At 40.1% G+C, this 23093-nt stretch overlaps 1 protein-coding gene across 1 annotated transcript in view; it reads left to right on the forward strand.

Moving 5' to 3' along the window:
• The window catches only part of ror1 (receptor tyrosine kinase-like orphan receptor 1), a 64581-nt gene that overhangs the window by 12107 nt on the left and 29381 nt on the right, over positions 1–23093 (forward strand). The window contains exons 2-3 of the mRNA XM_036140903.1: positions 1368–1655; positions 1875–1908. Of these exons, the coding sequence (XP_035996796.1) occupies positions 1368–1655; positions 1875–1908 (322 nt within the window). The remainder of the gene's footprint in view (positions 1–1367; positions 1656–1874; positions 1909–23093) is intronic.

A 23093-nucleotide genomic window follows, 5' to 3' on the forward strand; every position in this document is an offset into this window, starting at 1 on the left:
TAGCTTCGTATTTGTCAATGCCGTGTCAATGTGTGCAAGATTGCTATTGCAAAAAAAAATCTTTTGATGCAATTTTTGGTTGGATATTATATTTCAAGCTTTGCATATTCGTGCTCTATATGCCAATAATGTCTTTGTAAAGTTGGATGGTCTCTAGCTGCCTTGGATGCCAACCATATGTGTATTTTAGTGCCTGTGATGCTACAGTTACCATTAGAATAGTAGGGACACTGCAATGATGGATAAGAAAAAAAAGTAATTAAAGTATGGTTGAACACTAACTGATATGTCATGGCAATATTTAAAAGTATTGCAGTTATGCGATTTTCTGATGTTGTGCATCCTTGATTAGTCATCTGGCGTATCATTGAATGGGCCACGGACAGACAACATCTTCTCAATTATCCGGTCATAAACATTGCCATTTGCCGCATCACTGTGTGCAATCAAAAAGAACTGCTTGGACGCAATATTTGGCAGGTATTTATATTTCGAGAGCCATACATGAATCTGCTGTATGGTCAGCTGGATGGATGTTCAATGCCGTCATTGCCTGCACTGATATACAATTTGGTAACATCAATGCTAAAGATCAGGGAGATGGTTTTTAGGCCCAATTTAAGCTATGCCAGATGTTGTTTCACGGGGGTTTGTTATGTAAGAGTTTTGACTTGTCTTAAAAGAAGTTTAGACATGTGTGTCAAAGTAACAGCCATGTGAAAGCCAGGTTGTAGTTATTTCTGGTAAAGCCTTGCAATGTCACCATTGAAAGGGATGATGTTTACTTTGCATCAGGCTCATCATCATGTCATAGTTGACTCTGCCCCTTCTAGTGTACATGGCTCTCAAGATTTTTTCATTGTCACTGCTTGTTACTGTGGTGAAATTTCTTCCTGGACATTCTCCGGCTTAGAGTACACACAACAAACAGATGGTAAACATGTGTACTGCTTTTTTTATATATATATCAGTACCTGCCTCAAGGTTGCTCCAATCTCTTCTTTATGACATGGAATGTAAGATGTCCATTAGGTAGCAAACACTGAACTTATTTAATGGATTACTTAAAATTTTTTTTGATTACTATTACTGGTTGGAGGGGCAAAGTTACTAAGCTGCTTGGACTTTTTAAATCTGTGTAAACCAGAGTTTGAAGTCCCATTTAACCCTGAAACGACATACAAAGGAAGATCTGCTCCTGAAATAAGTTCCTAACAGATACAGTCAAGATGTTATTCCTGCAATTTTGAGGATTAACTATGTGTCGTCAGGACCTGGAGCAATCTTTATATATTTATATATATACATTTATATTTTCCCTCTAGTCTTATAACCTTTTTATGCTACCCATCCTGTCTGTCTTCCAGGGCCCTTCATCCGCCTTGAAGCTCCCATGAACAACATAACGACGTCGCTGGGTCAAACGGCCGATCTTCTCTGCCGCGTGTCCGGGAACCCGACGCCTGTCGTGCGCTGGCTGAAGAACGACGCCCCGGTGGTGCCGGAGCCGAGGCGGGTCTCCTGCCGAGCCATGCCCTACGGATCGCGCCTGCGTATCCGCAACCTGGACACGACGGACACAGGGTACTTCCAGTGCGTTGCGACCAACTCGCAGGGCAGCGTTTCCACGACCGGGGTGCTGTTTGTCAAATTTGGTAAGAACACCTTCAGCGACCTGTCGAATGATTTAAAGAAGAAAAAAAAAAAACTCCCTGGCACACAGATATCATGTTACAGCTACGAGGCTTTTCCTCTGCTCATCACAGCAACAGTTATCCCTGCTGATTCCTCTCTTAGTTGGCTGCTTCCGCAGAGAAAATCTGGAAGCAATATTGTTTATCCTGTTGTAAAATTCCCCTTGTCTCCTTTTCCAGATCCACTCCCTACACCTCTGTCAGGAAGGCCAACGTAAGTTACTTTTCTGCTATGCATTTTTCTTTCCATCTGCAGCATGCACAACAGGAAATGTGAGAAAATATTAGACATTGCAGATAATAGCGTATCACTTGCACAGTTTATAGTAGTTTGAAAATTACTTAGAGATTTATGAAAACAAATGCAGTGTCAGATTAAAGAGTTTGTTTTTAAATAATTTAGTTTTTACCTGTAGCTAAAGTCAAACCACATAAATATTACTCATTAAACTAAAAATTCCTAGATTCAAGTCCCAATTAACCAAAAAACAATCATAAATTTGTCTGATGTGCTGATTTTGTTTGTGCAACAATTATTTACAGTAATAAAAGAAACGATCAAAGGCGTAACACTCGCAAATCATTCATATAAATTTTTTTACCACTCCTTAATTTCACATTTTACTGGTCCAGGTATTCAGGTAGCTTAATTAAAAATCGATATGAATGTTTGCATCTAAAACTTTATTCTTATGGTTATTAATCATATATTTGTAAGTCTCTTTTTACATATTCAGCCTTTATAGTCACTGGTTCACAAATAAAGTCAGAACAGAAAGAATGTAATGAGTTAAGATGTTAAAGTTAAGATTAACAACTCTGCAAAAAGAAAAATGTACGATGACCCAACATATCCAACCTTCAAATGACTGAAGACACTTGTATTTGACTTAAATTGTTAAATACTTAATAAACGTTGCTCTGTTTTAAATATTTGTTGAAAATAAGACAGAAGACAGATTGGTATTTGTTGCAGAAACTTACCAGTTGGAAGTTACTTCAACCCAATAATATATAATACTATATTATTGTAACCGGGCAGGGACACAGTTAGTAAAACTTCACGCTTAGCTGAAGAAAACTTTAACCCTGTAATTAAAGCCACAAACACTTTTCACTAATTCAATTAAAAAAAAGGAACAAACATAGATTAAGTGCAAACACAAAGACATATTTCAAGTGTTTACTTCTGTTAGATTTTCTTTTTTATTATGAGTTAAAGCTATTTACGTCCCAGAATTCAGTTTTCTTAGAAACTGAATGTGTAATAGTAACGATTTTTAATATAAAAATGTTTGCGCTATGGTCCTTTTTTGGCCTATACTATCACTGGGAAGACCGCTGGCTGGAAAATTGCCCAGCAGACAGTCATTGACATACCTCTCCATAAGAAGAGGCTGGCTGTTCACAGCGATTTAGTCAAGCATATTAAATAAAAAGTTGTGTGAAAGGAAAAAGTGCCGTTAAAAACGTAGTAGTATTATATAGTCCTACGGGTCATGACACCCGTAAGAGTTGAAAGAACAGCTGTGATATAAAAAGCTAAGAAGCATGCACAATAAAAAAATATTATAAAAAATGAACAGATTTTAATTATAAAGAGAGAAGTGTGATGGCAGCTGTTTGGTTGTGTTAAGAAAGTTGTTTCAGTGGCTACAGCCGCTCTTCAAGGGGAAGAACTACAGAGAGGTTCATCCGGATGACCCGAGTGCTCCAGCTGGCTCAACAGCTAAAAGCACAGCCAAAGGAAATGTGTTTGCCAGACAAGATTTGGCCTTAGAAAGGAGCATTACCGTTTTACTATCAGCTCTCCAGTTTAGCGGGGGTCAGGGGGACATCCCCAGGAAAAGTCTGATATGATTTTTATTTCATGAATCTGTGGGGGGAAAAAAAGAACATTTTGTGGCTGATTTTGGGTTACTCCTGAAAGCTTTCTACTGCAGTCATCTGGTCGGCTAAAGATAAAAACCTTCTTTGTTGATTTTCTTTTCTTTTTGTTTTCTGTTCAGCACTTTAAGCTCACATGGTTCACATTTAAATGGTGCCTGTTTACACTCAGCTATAGTTGGAATGTGGCTCAAGTAGACCAATGGATGCAAAAAAATAAAATAATAAAAAAAAATAAAAGGTCTGCGCACCAGTTGCGACGCAGATGCTGGTGCAGAAACATGATGTCCGGCTTCTAACCAGAGGCTCTTTAGATCACTGAGATCAGTAGGCAGGACTAGAATATGAAAAAATAAAGACTGTACTGCCAAGGCTCTATTAAGGTTTCCTCCCTGAACTCTTACTAAAGTTCCCCCCCCCCCCCGAAACGCATGGTATCGCAAAAAACACCCACATCTGTCTCCATTGTTGAGATTTTATTGCTTTTATTAGTAACCCCATTAGCTCCCAGCTGTTTTTTGAGCGTACATCAGAACCAGCCATAACGACGATTGCTCAACGCGAACATAACATAAAGGGGGTGGGGGGGGTCTTCAGGGTAGCAGACGAAACCAAAGAGAAAATTTTTTGGCCACAGCCACGCTGTTGTCAGTATGAAAATTCATTTTGAGTCTGGGAGGGTTCTTTTGCTCTGTTTTGACATCTTCTGGGCTTTATTGAGTAAAGCACAATGGCCTCTGTCTGTTGATTTGGTTCTCAGTGGATCAAAGGACCCCCCCCCCCCCCCCCAGTGACATCATGCCGGGGCCCGCTGCCATGTTCCATGCGGCGGTACTGCGGATCAGAACTGCTAGCCCCGATTGGAAATTGCACACTTACTAAATCCAGCCCCTCGCTGAGCTCAAAGAATGCACCGTCATCTACATGCTGACACTATTACGCGTTTACTTGTTTTACATTTTTATGCAATTACGTCTTTTTTTTTTTATGAGGCAGTCAGAGGGACGTTCACCTTTCCCTGTCGTCTAAACAAACCTTAACGGAAACTTGAAATAGAAGGGGGGGAGCAGGCATCTGATTTTAGTTTCATGTTGCTACTTGATTGTCACAGACGTCTCCAGGTGAACAAGGTTTACCATCTGAATTTCCCGAGCTTTCCACATCAGCAAGAATTCTCAGGCACCCTCACTTAAATCCAAATTACTGTGTTAAAATATCTTTATCTGGCCTAAAAAAAGACGATCAAATGTCTCCGTTGGTGTTGGTTACCGTACCAGAAGGATTTTGGTTTGGCTCGTTTTTTTTTGTTTTTGTTTTCCTTCTGCCTGTAGTGAAGACAAAAAAAAAAGTTCCTCCGTCCTTTATTATAAAGGATAAATACAATATGAATCACTTAGTTGTCTTTGGTGCTTGAATTGTCCCCGCCTTGCCTTTAATGCCTTCTACACGCATACAGTTGAGACGCTATATTTGAGGGGCAATTTAAATGAAATTGAATCAATCGTACTATACAGTTACTATACAGTTTTGCCACTCTACCTAAAATAAATGTGAGTAAATTAACTGGTCCGTTTTTCTTCTTACCCTGACCTGGTTAAAGCGTCGCTGTCAAGCAAAGACCGTTGTGAGCTCGTAAGTCATTACAGTCATGGCGGGCTTCATTCAAACAGACAGCGGCCTGTTTGGACTGCGGCAGAACAACGGCGATATTGTGCCGATTGTCGCTGCTGGTCATCGTTAGTGTCACGCCCGACTTATTAGCCGTGGAGTCAAGGTGGCAGCCGTCACGGAGATGAGGTCGGCTAATGATGACAAGGGACGACCTGCGCCTGCTTATTAATACTGCAGCTGCTCAAAGCATCGCAACTCCAACATCTGGTGCAGAACCTTGGAGGTTTGGAAATTTACACATTTTCCCTTCACTACATGGGAACAAAAAAAAAAAAAAAAAAGAAGACATTTTTATTTCCAAACAGGTAAACACGGCGAATAACATTTGCTGGTTTATACTATCAACAAGGATTCCTTCCTCGCAAATTTTGGCAAACTTTTCCCACCACCCACTGTGTTGAACCTGAACACAGGGCAAACTTCAGGTCCTGTGTGTTGTCTTTGCCATGATCCGTGCTCTGATTTCCATCCCCTCCACACTGGGCTAAAGTATACACCCTGTGGTGAGCAGAATATCACCATGTGTGTGTGTGTGTGTGTGTGTGTGTGCCTGCGTCTAACCTGAGGCATTGGTTTTCAAGGTTAGCCACAGGCAAACTGACAGCTTCGAGGGGTTTGAGCTCATAATCCCGGCAGCCTGGGCTCAGAGTAGCTTCCTTAGAGTCAAGGAGAGCTTATTAAGTCAGATATTAATTACAGGAAAAACAAGGTTTCTTTTCAGTCTAGTATAAGTAGGGAATTTCTTTATGGGTCTCAATGAATGAGGAATTAAGAAAATAGTATGGCAAAACATTTGTATTGCCAGGTTATCCTCTTTGCATTTCCTCAAAGTGCCATCCACTCACCCATCCATTTTTGTACAATTAGGTTCTAATTTTAAGGACTAACCAGTGAAGAAATATCTGACATAAAAGCTGTGATCGTTGTAGTTCTAAATAGGTTTCAAGTACTAAACTGTGAAATTTGATTTTGAAAAGATTTGACCTTTTGATATGAAAAATTAGTGTGGCACCAATCCTGAAACCCTTGCGTAAAAATATACGATCACATCAAAGCATTAAGACAAGCATCTTTAAAGTGTAGAAACTGGGCCTAAGGGTGTTATTGTGCATTTGTTTTTTAACATTTTTATGTGAACTTGTTTAGTTCAGCGATTTTTATCTCAACACCATCTCAGTGCTGCCCTCTTATGGTTAAATAGTGGCTATTACAGTTGAATTTTCCTATTGGTTCAAACGGTACGTGCTTTGGTCATCATAGCCCCGTGTAATACTGCTGCTACAATGATGTGGTTTATTGCAGCTGCAATGATGTTGAAACATTTGTTGCTCTATAATATGGTGACTTAAGCTAGAATTTTTTAATAAATATCCAAAAATATTCATGTTGTTTGTGAGCTAAATTCTTTATTGGACATGATCCCTTTTAGCTGCTCTGAGGTTTGCATGTGAATAAGTTGAGTAGACAGCGTGCAGCTAATAATCGTGATGCTTGTTGGTTGTTAGCTTTACATTAGAAATGCTGCTAACTCAATAGGAGTGACAGATGGTGCTCCTTTAAATTTGTATTTTTTGCAGTTGGAAATATTTGTAAATATAGAGATATTTGGGAATGTGTCTGAGCCTTCTTTCAGCCAGCTCACAGGCAGTGTGCCACAGCAAGTGATGGGGGAGGGGGGGGATTAGTGCTGTGAAGCTATGCTTCCTGCTGCCACCTTTCTCAGCTTGTTGCCACTTTCTCTGGCAACTCAAACTCTTGGCAGATTTGAAACTGTATCTATTTATGCCTTGTCATTGCTTAGAGACACAAAGTAGAAGTCTTTGGGATTTGAACCAGGGAGCCCTGCTCTGACTAATAGGCTACCAGCTCCCTAAGTACTTCCTAAGATCCAAACCTGCAACCTCTGGTTTCTAAGGGCAAGGTATAGCCTGTAAGCTATGTGTACAGTGCTTCTAAGTTAATAGGAAATTATATATATATATATATTTATTAATGCAAAAGTTTGACGATGAGAACCAAATGCTGAAATCAAACCAACACGAACCCAGTTTCTTTTAGTTTATTGGCCGAATAATTAGATATTGAAGGCATGTGGCCATGTAAGATCCGTCAATTTCCGCTGTCTCGTCGTTTCTTATTGTTTCGTGATTCGAAAAGGGCAAACTTTGATGACTTTAAAACCGAAACATTCCAGTGAAGTCAAGATCTAATTCAGGGAAATTGTTTTGGCCTTCTGGGAAACATTAAGCACAAACCAGCTTCCAAAACAGTATTTCAGCACATGTTAATATAAAGCTTTGTTGTCACAAAAACAGATATCACACCTAAGATGAGTTTAAACTAAGGTAAATATATGCCTCTTTTATTTAGATTAGTGAATTCTATGGGAGAGGTTTGATCTAACCACACAACCAAGTGGGGGTAAGTTTGGACACAAAGAGGTTCGGGATAAAGCTGATTGGATTGTTCGAGTAGATGACATTTCCAGATTTAGTTTTGCTCCTCTACTTTGCTTAATGACTTCTGAACTTATAAAAACTTTAACCAACCAACTAAGCAGCAACAGGAGCCAGATAGGATGACAGGCATTAGAAGTGCATTATGCATCACTGTCAAAAAGCAGCAGATTTGACCAAACGTTAAAATCTAGTGACTAATGACATTTCCTCACAGGTATAGCCGTACTGATCTGTTTTCTTCATTAACCCGCTGTGATCGAGTTCCCACTCTGACGGGAGGAGCAACGGCGAGCAGGCTGTTCTCTAAATACCTTCCTCAGCGCTTGATATTTTCTTATTCAAGTGCCGGTCCTTTAAAACCAAGATTTGTAGAGAACAACTAGCTCTGCTTGCTTCTTGACTTTGTGACTTTCTGCCATCTTTGTCAAATTATACCCAGAAATTTAAATGCATTTTTTTGTGTGTTTTTATGCGATTGACCAACACAAAGTAGCACATAATTGTTAAATGGAATAAAAACTAGTCATGTTTTGAATTTTTTAACTCTTTACAAGCAAAAACCTGATGAGTATGGCGTCCGTTTGTAATCAGCTCACCTGAAGCACCTTTTGCTGCATTTACAGCTGCATGTCCTTCGTGGTATTTCTCTATGAACTTTCAACATGTACGACTGAAAGTTTTGCCACTTCCTTACGGCAAATTACCTCAAGTTCAGTCAGATTGGATGAAGAGCATCTGTCAACTTCAGATTATCAGTCGATTTAGGTCTGTGGTTTGACTCTGCTGTTGGAAGACGTGAATTAACTTGACCCGAATTCTTTCATTGTAGCTCTGGCTGTGCATTTAAGTCCATTGTTCCTCATCTCTCACATGTCATCTTGTATATAAGTCAGAAAGTTCAGTATTGGTGTCACTGGAGCAGAATGTCTTTTTGCACACTCTCCAAACCAGACTTCAGATGGCTTTCTTTCAACAGTCTTTTTTCTTTAAATTTTTTGCTCTTATTCCACCCAAACCAGATCTATGGTGAGCATGACTACCAGCTACTGTGTAAGCAGATTCTCTTACCTGAGCCGTGGGTTTCTGCAGCTCCTCCAGAGTTACCATGTGCTTCTTGGCTGCTTCTTAAAACAGTGCTCCCCTTTTTCTCGTCACTCTTTCACATTTTATTTGTAAAACGTTTTAAAAATCACGTATCATTTTCTTCCAGGTTCATGTTTATCCAGTACTTTCCACTACTTGGCGTGTTACAAAAAGACAACAGCAATAAAACAATATTTATGGTGGTAATGTGGGGGAAAAAAAGTGTGTAGCAAAAACAATAGCTTCATATTAACATATAACCTAATATTTGAAGTAGTTGTTAATATTTGAAGTAGCTTTTTTGGGCTCTAAAATAAGCAACGATAAAGAGTTAGAAAGCGATAACTACTGAGATTAAATCATATGGTGCAGATCACCATTTTGAGCTGAGATTGGCTCTGAAGATGAGTTTTTACGTGGTGGGAACATTGCAGAAAGCCCATCCACGAAGCATAATTTAATGCTTATTAATATGCTGTCTCTGTGTTAGACAAACTAAGGCTGAATTTGCATTGTAAAACTAAGTACCTCTAAGGTGCAGAGGGACAGCACATGCAAGACGTTGTGCAAAATAGTTATTTTTCAAGGGTCTTAAGCCCCTGCCCCATTTCCAAGCACGGTGTGGGACACTAGAATGACCTGAAGTTTGATTTTTCCGGGCCTTCAAAAAAACAAAAAAAAAAAAAAAAACTGTGTAAACAGCAGGGCAAAAAATATGAAGAAATTGTTGGTGGTGGTGGTGTGTACACGAGGCTCGGGATTGGATGTGTGTGTGAGAGTAAAAAAACAATTAAAATGAGCAATGAAACTTGCTTCTTTATTAAAATGTAAAATGTATTCACTTATATATTAATATGAAATACCATATCTATGTCTCTTTGTTTACGAGTCTAAAACAAAGTATTTCAGCATGAAAACCCATATTTATTTACACGTTTATTAAAACGGCATTCCCTGATGTGTCTATGCCTATCACGTCAATGCTCCAGATATGCAGGAATTGAACCCAGGACCTTCTGGCTCCAAGGCAACAGTGCTACCAACTGCATCACTGTGCAGCACTCACAAAATGATTTCTGATATTCAGCTCGTCAAAGTCTAGAATGACCAGCGGGATCGGGAAACTACAGCCGAGATTTCTGACCGGTTTTTGACCTCCCTGGTTTGTCTTTTTGCAGAAAACGGATGGAATTACTCCCTGTTGCTTTCTTAGAACTGGATGTCAAGGCCACCTAAATTCAGCCTTAATGCATTGAGCTACACTAATTTTGTTACCTCACCTAACGTCTGCATTTCGGAAGACACTTTTTTTTCTTACAGCTAAAACAATTACAGAACTCGGCAGAAAGAAAATCTTGCTCACTGCTCATTAGTCCCCCCCCAACCTACCTGATTAGTCTTTTTTTTCTACTACCATCCTTTCTTCATCTGCAGAAAAGAGTCTGTGATGGATATGTCGGGAGGATGAAGGGAGGGAAAGAAAACATGTTTTTTTTCAGCCTAGGAGGATGGCACCGTCAATGCTGCGTGTTTTCCTTTGATTCCTGGGTCCTGTGGGGTCGGCGGCACTCGGGTGTGATTAGCTGTGTTAGCTGACCGGAGGTTTCAAGTTAAGATCACATCAGAGGCTGCTAATACTTCCCACTGTTGGCCAAGAAGTCTGAAATGATTCTTTACACAGCATTCGCTTACATCGTTGATATTTATGCTTAATTTATCTGCTTTAGCTGGCTGGATTTCTTTTATACTGGAATGTTGAAGTGGTTTCAAATGTAAAGGTTTTTATTGCGGATCATACCCTTCATTTAGATGTTTAGTTATAAATAGAGGCGCTCTGTCTGCTTTGTGTAAGAAAACACAGTCTACTCCTACTTATAATCCAAATTTAAACAACGAAAAGTTCATTTTTATTGATTGCAAAAGAGATTTGTAAAAATTAAATAATCAAATCTAAATCAGTCATTGATGGATTTTACAATTGAAAAAATCTTGACTGAATCTTCACCTTAACCCATTTCATTTATACAAGCATGGGTGAGTATGGGTGTCCTGATAAATATAGCTAACAGAACGATAAAACAATTTCACAGGAAAATTTAAGTAAAAATTAAAATACAAGGCTTTAACTGTATTTCTTAAAGGTAGGCTTGGCGATTTTTCCAGAAGTTTCCCAAAGTCCCTTTTTGAATAACTGTGCATACGCAACACCGTCTTACCTGCTCTTGCGGCCCTCAGGGGGGAATCGCATGACAAAAACCCCCAAATCCACTTTGGTCTTATTCCTTTCTGATGAGGCCTTCCTATCCTTCTCACAAACTTGGACATGGTTTGCTCTAATGTCAGATAAAGGCCACTAGTCCCCCCCCAAAAAAACGTTTGTTTGTAACCACTCAAAAGAAACTCTTTTCAAAAACCTTTTCAGCGTAAAAAGTGGCGAAGATGCTCAGAAAGCTACCCAGAAAAAAATATTGTTTAAGCTGCTGGAAAAAAAATACTGCAATCAATGAAGATGGGAGAATTTAACTTGGCCTTTCTGCTTCTGCTTTTAGCACATTTGGCCCAGCTTTAATGGTATTGTTACGTTTTTGGTCTAATTTAAAATAAAATCTCACTGTACAGCACAGCGTCATGTAACAAATGGCTTTTTATGTCATTCAGTGCTTATGATACTAACTCTGGGTTGCAGTTTTAAGATTGTCTGTATTTTAATTGTCCCTAGAAATCCTATGACTAAATAAATTCACAGTGGCAGCTTTAAAGACATAAAGATATATATAAAAAAATTCTGCTGCTCAACTCATTTTACTTCATTATTTTGTGTTTCTTAAAAAAACGTTTACTTTCTGGATATAGAAGTTCCTAATCTGACAGCAGCCATAAACAGACTTTATGCAGCGCGGCTGCTGCTCCTGGAGTCTCTGTCTGTGTTTATAATAGAGGGGTTTTCTTGCCGTCTGAAAAGATTAATACCACTACACCCAGGCTGTCGGGGCTGTTTAAATTTCTCGAAACTTTCCGCACCACGTTTCACTCAACACCGGCTTGAAAAAGAGCAATTACAAAAATAGCCACTTTTCTTCTTTTTTTTTTCCATTTTTCCCTCTGCCGTGCCTCTTCTTCCTCTTCGGTCCACTCTATTCTGAAGAATAAAGACTGGGCAGGTTTAACAAGGAACAGATTCTCTGTGATCTGTTTTTACTGCATTCTTTTTGTCTCATCCTGAACCTTCTTTTCTATTGCTTGAATATTTTACTGCTTTTCAAAATACAGCTGGCTGACTTTGATGGGATTTGCGCTCTGATGTTCTTTTCTTAGCTGTTCTTTAAACTTTATTGGAGTATGTCTAGCTGCTGTCAATTGAAAGTTTCCTTGAGTTTGTGTATTTTTAAGTCAGCTTATATGTGGTTCAAAAGGTTTTAAGAGCCCTACTAGTTCATTTTTGGATAAGTAGGTGTATCCCAACTTTTTGCTGGTATTTATGTACGTCTACCTCTGTGCGATCCAGAAGGGCCTTTTTATTTACCCTTTCGTCAGTTTGCAATTCATTTTCGAGCTGAGATCTTGTTTGGGTGTAACTTGACCACTCAGAGCGATTACCCCAATCAGGGGTGTTTAACTTTGATATAATGTAAACACACATGCAGTGTAATTCTTCCTCAACCCGTGTGCTTATCGTGTCAATAGGCCTCACATGTCTGCATGCGACTGTGAGGCAAGAAAACAGCCGACACGCTGCAGATGGCTCTGTAATTAGCCAGCTGTCAACACAGGGTATTAAATCGACCTTGGAGCACATGTGCGCAGCTCACTGACGATCCAATTATGCAGTCAGAGATTCAAAAAAAAATTTTTTTAAAGAAAAAAGTGGGTGCATCTTGGTTTCTCGTGGGCGGGAATGTACCCCGTGTGTCTTCACCTTTTGCAGTTGTGGAGCTGATTGACAAATTACCTGAAGGAAGTAGTTTCTCAAATGTGCGATGATTTTAAAAAGAAATGCCACAAGAAGTTGATCTTCGAGCTTGATCAGGCCTGCCTGAGGCTGGTTCACCTACATGTGTGCAGTGATCAGAATATCATAGGCGAGTCAGACCTGATTACTACAGTTCTTGTAACGACAATGTCTGTGCAATTAAGCTATGATTTATTAAGACTGGTAATTGGACGACGAACAAGCCCTCTGGGTGTGTTGTGAAATTGTAGAAGGATAAAGAGATGCCATCAAAGGGCTCTACCTGGCAGGGATCAGCAAACGATTCTAAACGAAGCCGCAATTAGGCTTTGCTCTGAGTGGAGACAAACCAAGAAGTTTACTGCTGATCCAGCTAAAGTTCACCCTAATCAATGTTCAACCTCAAAACATGTTCAACCAATGGTAACGGCTTAGTTTCCTTTACATGTAGGTGCTCATTAAATATTTCTTTCAAAGATATTTTGCCCAGGAGGCACATTTATCTCATTACTAACATTTTCTTGAATTCCTCCTCATCACCTGCCACATTTTTTTTTTTTTTTTGTAATGAGTTGTCAGTAGGAAGTTTTAAAAGTAATTTTCTTCTCAAGCGGGATCTAAAGTTGCCTAGCATTTCACTGTGACAAGTTATTCCAAAGCTGTTCAACCTGTGAGTCACGAAGGAGCACAAAACTGAGCAGAGTAGGTGTGAAGTGGGGGGGCGGAGCCAGAATCATCCATCAACTTGAAAGCTTGAGCGGTTCACATTTAAAAAGGCTGCGACAGCTTAAACAGCCATATTGACGAATTACTAGTGAAAAGTTAACCTTATTGATCCCTTTCAAAGAATGCCGATGTCTAAAGTATTGTTGTTATTCATGTATAACACTATTTTCTGTAGCCTTATAATACCCATTAGCTGCGTTTACATGGACATAAGTAATCAGAGTAAAGGGGCGTAATTTTGTGCACGTAAACATGGGCGATGTTGTCTTAGACATCTATTGCTATTTACACAGCATTTCTTTGCTATAGTTGTTTTAGGTGAAACAGGTGCAGCCAAGGGCACCCAGGTCACACCCAGGACAGTTTGTCCTATAACCGCTGGGTACGAGCCCCGTTCCAACCATCTCAGCCAATGTGCCCTTGGGCAAGGCACTTCACCCAACTTTGCCTGCTATCGGTGGTCAGTGGCAGTCCCACATCTGTCAGTCTGCCCCAGAGCAGCTGTGGCTACAACCTCTGCGTGTGAATAGGTGAACGACCGAATGTAGTTAAAAGCACTTTGGCATCCTCAGGACTTGATAAAGTGTTTTACAAGTATGGACCATTTACATTGACCTTTGACCCTGCACATCTTACATGTAAACAAACCATTCCATAACTTTTCTTTTCTAGTTAAAAAAAAAAATCATGAAATATGGAGACAAATGGTAATATTACTGATCAAATCTTAGGTCAAGTTTAATTCAATTTTGTTATCATCAGAAGATTCATATTAGATTAGCACCCCCGATCGACCCAAAATAACTTCTAAGTGGCTTCCTGTGAGATAGATTTTGTTCATCTGTGTCACATAACCACATTTCCTTATGAAAGGATATCAGTAGTAAACAGAGAATTACTTTATATTGTTGGCTATCAAAGCAGGTACAAAGTGTCCTCCTGGTGTGTACGAATTAATGCATGATTAGGACAAAATGTTCTGGAGGGGATTGGACCACTTGGTATCTGAAAAAGAGATGTTCACAATTGTTTACACACACACACAAACGTGAAACAAGGAAGGTTCAAACGAACCAGGATCCATAAAGCGTATCTGATCACAGTTACTATGTAAAGCAATAATGTTGCACTGGAAAGATACAAAAAAACAAAACAAGCAAAAAACAAAACAAAAAAAATATATATTTTTACCAACTTTTTTAATTGCATTTTTTATATATAGTTATTTTGACTGAGTACTCTTAAGAAATAGTATTTGGCAGCACTTGCTCACAGGTTATACTTTTATTATTGCATTTATTGCATCTTGGATGAACATATTCTTTAGGGTAAATAACCATGAAGTTATTTGTGGATTTTGAGGTTTCCATTAGAGGATGTGACTCAATGAATGCCCACTTTGGGGATATATCATAGCAGTTTGAGTAACTAATAAATACAACAATTTTCTTTAATCTTCTCTTAATATACTGTAAAGAAATATGGCTTATTTAACTCCTATAAATATCTACAAGCAGGTGGGCCATTTTTGTTTTAATTTGGCGGTCATCTTTTAATGTTTGATAAAAGTCAGCCAACCAAATAACAGATCACAACCACAATCAATATAAGAAGGGCATAAAATAAATTTTTCATAGAAAACTATGTTGTTAAAATGTATACCAGATAAATTAAAGGTAAGAGTTGAGCATGTATGGTTATTTTTTACTACATTTAATCAAAAATGCTTTTCTACCAATACAAATAACTTGATAAACAGTAAAAAATTACTTTGGTATAAATTGGTTTGTTGATATGTAAAGAAAGCTACTATCGACTGCTGATAGGTGGCGGACTTTTCCTAACAACCACACAGAATGTAAATTTAACTATAATCTGCGCTGTCCCTTTAAGGACTGAACTGCAACTATAATGCAGCAGCACTTCTTTCACAAAAATAAAAGTTTTCATCAAATAACTTTGCACTGTGTTGTTTTTTTTTTTTTTTTTACAACATGAAAGGAATGGTGTGCAAATACCACAACCTGAGTGTGGATATGCAGCAAATGGCTATCCCACCAAGACCCAAACAGGAAAAGACACATCATGGCTCTTTTCAGCTGTAAAGAAACCCACATCTAAAGCATAGCAAGTGACGTATCTTGTTTCTTTAATCATGCAAGACATTTAAAAGCAATTGGCTGTAGTATTCTCAGAAGTCACTGAAAAAAATAGTCCCACTATCCCCATATGACAACTTACCCAGCTTTTTACAGTCTTCCTATCTGTGTTAAATCTGCACAAAAGTGTCCTTTAGTCTGAGATAGATGAAGTTGTAATCCAAGTCCACCTTTTAAAAACCAGTCTCTTGACCCACTCAACAACCCCTTAGCCCACAGCATAGAGTGGGCGCTGTTTTTGGTCACAATAGGCTCTTAACTCAGACCTAGAACTTGTGTGTGGTGTATTGAGAAACTCTGGATTTCGGTTTCACTCCCGCTCACCTCAGAGCCAGTGTCAACAGCGCTGCGGTTCTCAGATGTTGGCCGGGACAGATCATGATTTGCTCCACGCCACAAGTGCTGCAGCCATTCAGGCTGAGGGGGGGGATGACAGGCCCTCTCAGTTTCTGAACGTATTCCTCTGCTAAATGACGACCCACTTTAGTAGCGCTTCATGAAACTTTTACAGGGGTGAGTTCTCCTGAATTTATGCCACTTTCTGGAAATATTTTTATTCATACAACACAGATGAAACTAACAGATAGAATTTAACAAAATTAGTGAATGAATCAATGCATCTTTTACTATATTCAAAATTTCTATGTAAATTTTTTTGCAGTTTAACAATTCAAATGACACGTAAATGAATTTGTTAAATTCCAACAAATGTTTAAATATTTTTCTGATAATTTTACCCAAAGATGTAAATTACTTGTGTCAAGTTCCAAGTATTTTAAACTGATCCCAACAGACATCAGCCTACTCCTGCTTGTCAAGAAGTACTTACGAAGCCATCTTGTTTGTGTTATGAATAATAAAATAAGAGTTGGTTGTTTTTTTACCGCATAAAGTGTTACTGAAATTATTGAAAATGAATATTCTTCATTCTTAGAAGATTACATTTAAACATTTTTTCTGACAACTATTACTACAACATGTCGTTCATTGGCAACAACTGGCTCAGTGTACAAAGCTCAGCTCAAACTTGCTAGCAGGCTAGCCATTAGCGCTACTGCTAGCCATTAGCGCTACTGTTAAACTGGTTTAAGCCAGACTCAAACTCAAATTATTGATCCTGCAACTTTTTCACCTGCTTTCTTTTAGTAATTCAGAACACCTGCTGTGTTCAAATAAAATCCATATAAACATCTCCAACTTACCTTTCTCTGCTTTCCTAGACACAATGAATAACAGTAGCTGTTTATTGAACCAAACTCTTCTTTTAAACTCAAATCAAAGGGTTTAGGTAAGATTTGTTAACTAACTAGGTAGCTGATGTTGTTAGAATTCAGACATCACTGAATATTATGTTAACAAACATAGCCTGAACCAAACTTTTGACCTTTATTCTCCAGAGACCTTTGCTCTCCTGCCGACTTCAGTTGACCAGCTGGATGTTATTATTTAACCAAAATAGAGCAGTTTCTTGAAATAATAGGCTGGTTTCTCGAGATATTGTTTTTATGAACTTCAAAGTGTTACACTACCGGTCTATTTAAATGAAAGCTGTCTTTAGCTGGAGTAGACTTACCTTTATGGGATAAATTAAGAGATCATAAAGGTTAAATATTCATAATTATTCATAATGCTATACTATCTTCTTGCAGATCAGTTACTTAGGTTCATCTGATTTGTTTTTTGGTTTTATTCTACTAGAGCAGACACTGAATAGTAAGTTTATTTCTTAAATAGATATTAGCTCTAAAGTATAACAATTTTGCGTTGGTGCTAAACACTGGAAAAGTCAAGAACTCATTAGTTGTGAGACTGATTGGATTTTTATAACTAATGAGAACGGTTGGTTTATGGACTTTTTCATTTATTTGAATTAGCCAAGTAGCCTAGTGTGCTACACAAACCCATATGCCTAATTAAAATGTAAATAATTTTGATGGCTGATATTTATTACCCTTAAAAAAAAAAAGTACCCTTCACAATGAATCAGTATTTTGTCAAAATTACATATATCCTGCTTTTCTAAGAAGCGGAGACACCCTGCCGGCACTCTTTCACCCCTCCGTGTTTTACTTTGCACATCCGGAGCAGACTGCGCCGTCTCACCACGAGCCGTTTTACATGAATCACAGCGCTGCAGAACCCTTGCACACAGTCACTCTTACAAACCCATTCCCTCGCACATGTTTGGTTAAATCCTCTGTGGGGCTTAATTGCCGTCTTGTTGTGGATTCTTTTTAGGGTGGTGCTGATTGATTGGAGATTGAGGCCGTAATATAGCTCATCGGGGACAGGGCCTTTGACATGGCCTGGTCCCAGGGCACCGGCACTGTTTGAAACCAGAGATCTCGCTTCACCTCCACCCCTCACACCCCCAACCCCCCCAACCCAACTCCCTGTGAGCTCAGTTGCCCTCATGCTAATTACTGCTTACATCACACACTAACACACGTACATACACACACTCTGGTGGAATGGCTTGATGTGTACACTGCTTTAACTGTTAAACCAATTTACATTATCAGTCGCTACCGAGACGTCTCTGCGCGCTTTGCCACACACGGCGGTTCTCTTACATTATTAGCAGAGCCATCACACTCGGATTGAACATGGCCCACTTCCTGTTTCCTGTTTCCCAGATTCCCCTGTGTCAGTCTGTTGGTGATCCTGTTGGCAGGTCTGGTCAAGGTCATGTCTGGTAAAGTCTGTGGTTGGAGTGTGACTCTACGTGTCTGTGTGTCTGTGTGTCTGTGTGTGTGCTTTGTGAATCACAGTTTCTCCCTGAGGGCTTCGAGGCCCACGTTTGGGTATGTGGGGTTTCCCTGAACTCTGCCCTGAACCTCCAATGAACACGGCCCTCTCTGCACACACTCTTGAACAGAAAGAAGAAGGGGAGAAAAAAAAAAGACTCAGACGTGCACGGTGGTGATGTGTGAGGGAAACAGACGGCCACAGTGTACCCTGAGTGTTCCTAGGTATAAATGAAAGCTTGTGTTGGAGGTTTCGATGAGAAACCTGTTCGCCAGATAGAGAGGATATTTAGCTATTTGTAGGCCTTAATAGGGTCAATGCAGCCTCATGTTAAGCAAGTTGATAAAGGATGGCCTTTTTCCTCCATCAGTGGAGGTCAGTGTATCAATCAAGTTTTATAATTATTAGCCCTGGCGCCCGCCAAATTGCGTGCATATGACTGGAGGCAATTCTGCAATAAAGATTCTTGATCTGAATTTAGGTCTCTTTTTACTTGGAGTACAACTAAATGTCAAGCTTAAAGCAACAGTAAGTAGCGTCTTTAAAAAAAACAGGTTTTTTTATATACCTGAACGAATCTGTTCAGTGGCTTCTGAAGGACTGAATGCTGTCGCTTCAGGAGAAAAAGGAAGTCATTACTGTCACTCATCTCAAGTGTGAAAAGAGGTTCAGTCCTTCGCCGAGACTGGTTTGTCTGTTTGAATCAGTATTTGTTTTTAGTTCTCCCTTTTAATTTCTACCCCCATAAATGTATTACTCATTGCGCACAAGCTGTCTTTGAGCAGGAGATTAATGTCACAAATTTTCTCTGATTAGACGCCGGGATTTACATCTCGCGGTGCCAACATTCCTTCGCTTTCATTTCTTTGCTCGGGTTTCATTCCACGAAAACCAGCAAACGTCCCTGTGTGGGCGGTAAACGTGGACAACGTCTCGGCCGAGCTGGCCCAGATGCAGGGATGAAAAGCAGGCCATGTGGAGGCCCCATAGAATCAGCTGCTAATGGGCCGTGGTGGGCTGCCGATTAGTGTGGGTCCAGGTACCAGGGTAGGGCTTTAATAGTGGGGTGGCTATGGGCTGCCTACTTCTGTAGGGCAGGGTATGCCCTTTGAATGCAGGCCATATGTAGGTGTCATAGCATGGGCCCCATCTGTGGGCCCAGGTTGTCACATACAGGAAACACAGCTTAGGTTGCCGAGGCAAGGCCTTTGTAAGATGGCCGTTTTTGTTGACCCTTGTACATGCATGAATCCACATTGTAGAACCCATATGGAGCCATGGTGAGCAGCCCATACATGTGGACCCCACAGGTGAAAGTCCAAGGCAGGTCTACAAAGGGCACCGCTTATTTCTACAGAGCCAGGAGCCGGTGTTTAATATGGGCTTCGAGTCATATGGCCCAAGTGGAGCTCACATTGGCGGGTCTGGGTGGGCTATTGGTTTCTGTCTTCCCAGTTACCAGGTTAAATTCCTTGGCATGTGTATGCTCCGTAGACCAATTGGGGCCATGACAGGCTAGTAATTTCTGTGGCCCCTGATACCACTGTAAAATATGGAACATGTGGGGGCCTCCACAAAATAAGGCCTACACATGTTGCCCCAAGTTCTGGCATTAAATAAGGAGCACACGGACCAAGCGGGGTCCAAAGTGGGTAGCGTGCATCTGCCAGCTGAGGTATTTGGTGCAAAATATTTTCAACCCTAAGTCAAGGCCCCATTTGGTGCTACAGTGAGCTGCTCAGATCCATAAACCGGGCACAGGCATTACATTGTGGTACTTATGGGCCATGTGGGATAAAGCCCAAGTGGAGTACCGTTGACCTGCCTATTTCTGTGGATGTAGCCCCCGAAGCATAAAGCCCGGTTCAGGATAATACGTTGGTGCCACTATGACTGCCCTAATGGCAATCGTTGTGGGTACCACTGTGGGGAGCCAGTTGTTTGTCCTTAATGAACCCACATGGGGCCCTGCATGGGCACATTTGCTGGAATATTTTCAACCATTGTTTTTGTTTTGATTTTTCTGCATAAAAATGTCTGACTGCAGGTCTGAACCTATCCAATGTGATGTCTGTTCATTTTTTTTTTCCCCCAATGTGTTTTCCATAATTATAATTATACATAAGTATTATTGCTGCTGGCCATGGCAGTATATGAAGGATTCTGCCAAATAGTAAAAGTGAAAGGGTCTTGTAGAAATCTGATGTCAACAGCCGATTAGGAGCTTTGTTTGACTGCTGGATGAATGTGTTTTGTTATTTTAACAAAAAAATTAAGCCTCTTCTGTTTGTTTTCGGCGTCCTTCGGACATCGCTGACAGCGGCGTGTGTAAAGAGGGATTATTTATGGGCTTCTTAGCGCAGTAGTGTTTTCCTTCACCACACAACCCGTCTTTAGCGACTCTTAATCACTCTCTTCACGGCTTATTCTACTTTTACCAGGAAGCCGCGCTCGTGTTCGGACATGCATCTTCATGCTCTTGATGACTGCTCAGTAGCCACTCAGCCAAAACATGTGTCCTCCTGTCTGTTTTTCTCCTTTTGTGTATGTTTAGATTGAGATCTGCGATCTCTGCAATAAACTATAGTAAATTACACTGTAAACTATGTGTGTTTATGCGTGCCTGTGTTGAAAGAAGAGTAGGGTCTAATTCCAACGCATCTTTGCTTCAGGCGAATGCAGCTTGTGTTTTTTTTTGGTTGATGCTTTCTTTTGTTTCCTGTTAGCAGCGTAGAGTCCATCCAAGGACTGCTGTTAATAACAAACAGTTAAGGGGAGGAACCTTTTATGGAAATGAAACCAGAAACACAAGCTGAACATGTCAACCAGAAGTCCTCTTATATTCCCAGCTGTTGCTCCCACTTGCATATTTGAATTCAATTCTCACTAACAAGCCAGTAATGTTTTCAGTTATTTTATTTTATTTATTTATTTTTGGCATGTTTTCATATATTTGTAAGTCTCTAGAATTAATCTCATCTGTCAAAGCAAACCTTTGTTTCCCCTTTATTTGTGTTCACATTGATCCAGCAGTAAGCCCGTTGTGCTCCATTTGTCTGTTCAGTGCCATCCAAAAAAAAACTCGTATACCTTGAACTTTTGCAGAAGCCACAGCAGAAAAGTGAGCAAAGGCGCTCAGCTCAGTATTGATTCAACTTTTCTCACTACGTGCAAAACATTTTATGAGGCAGGAACATGATTTTGCACATCTACCTGAGCACGACGTCCCCACTGTGAAACATGGTGGTGGCAGCATCATGCCTTGGAAGGGCTTTTCTTCAATAGGGACAGTTAAAATACTTGGGACTGGGGCAGAGGTCCCAGCCTGACGATGACCCTAAACATGCAGACAGAGCAGCAATGGAGTCGCTTGGCTCGTAGCATATCCATGTGTTGAATTTTACCCGTTAATATTCTGACCTACATCTAACTGAGCGTCTGAGGAAAGACTTGAAAGTTTCTGTTTACAGAAGCTCTCCATCCAATCTGACTGAACTTTATCTAATTTGTGTGGAGTGGAAAGGGCCATTATTTAAAATTCTACAAAAAAATGCAACATATAGAAGATTGTTGGTTGTGACTTGGCGTGAACAACTGCTGGATCTTTTTCACACATTACCTCCTGTCTTAATTGACGGTCTGATTGACTCGCCTTACTCTCTCCAAACCCTAATCCGGGTTTACCCTCTCGCACACCTCTGCAGTCCTCTGGGGAAGTGATGTCACCGGCGTCAGGGGTTTTTGTGAGGAGTGACGGGATTGATGTTCAGTTCTTTTCCTGTGCGCTGAATTACAAAGTATGTAGTCAGCCTTTTATTAGGAGCGTTTTGCTTCATTCTCAGTGATAGACTTCCTGCATGCGTGGGCACCGTCCTGCCCCTAAACCAAATTCCAACACATCAAACCAATGTGAGAGTCATTTTTTAGGGCACTCTTTTAGATTACATCAACAATCCAGTCCCAGTAACTGAAGTCCTAAACTTAATGAATGTTTATCAGGGAAATTAGCTGTAAAACTTGAGATTTTCCTTCTGGGAGCAGTAAAAGCTACGCCTGTCTGCTACAACTTTTCTGGAAGAAAAAAAAAAACGGCTTTTATGGTCCGAGCTACAGATTAATTTGCTTCTCTGGAATATCTACAACTATATAAGTGTTTATGTTCAGAGTTTGCACAATAACAATACGCCATCTTGCAAATAATTAGAGTAGGACTGTAGAAATGCAGCTGCTTAGCTCACTTTAGTGATGCTGTGTGAGCTGATGAAGCAAGAACAACAAAAAAATGATGTCAGGCATACTGTGAGGTCCAGCTACAGAGCTTTCTGACTGATTTTCAATGTTTTGAAAGTTTTCTAGGAGAGTTGATGCCTTCATCTTGGTGCTCCGGAGGAATTGGCAGCATTGTGGCTGCTCTGACAGATCCATAAGTCAAACTGAACATTAACATTGCAATCCAAGGGGGGAAAAAAACAGCGATTTCTGAAATATTACGCAAAGAACTTTCCACCAGATCTTTTTTTTTTTTTATGAGAGAAGAACACATCACCTCAATCCTGTATGCCTCTTCTTGGCTTCCCTCCTTTCTTAGTTCACCCCGAAACTCCTTCTCCTTGACAGAAGCCTCCATTGTTGCCATCACTGAGCGGCAGTAACATGAGGACCCGGAGCGCCTTCTCTTTCTCCATTGTATCCTTGAAGCCAGCTCCTCAGTGGCCCT

The sequence above is a fragment of the Fundulus heteroclitus genome, chromosome 9, assembly GCF_011125445.2.
Source record: "Fundulus heteroclitus isolate FHET01 chromosome 9, MU-UCD_Fhet_4.1, whole genome shotgun sequence".
Classification (NCBI taxonomy): domain Eukaryota; kingdom Metazoa; phylum Chordata; class Actinopteri; order Cyprinodontiformes; family Fundulidae; genus Fundulus; species Fundulus heteroclitus.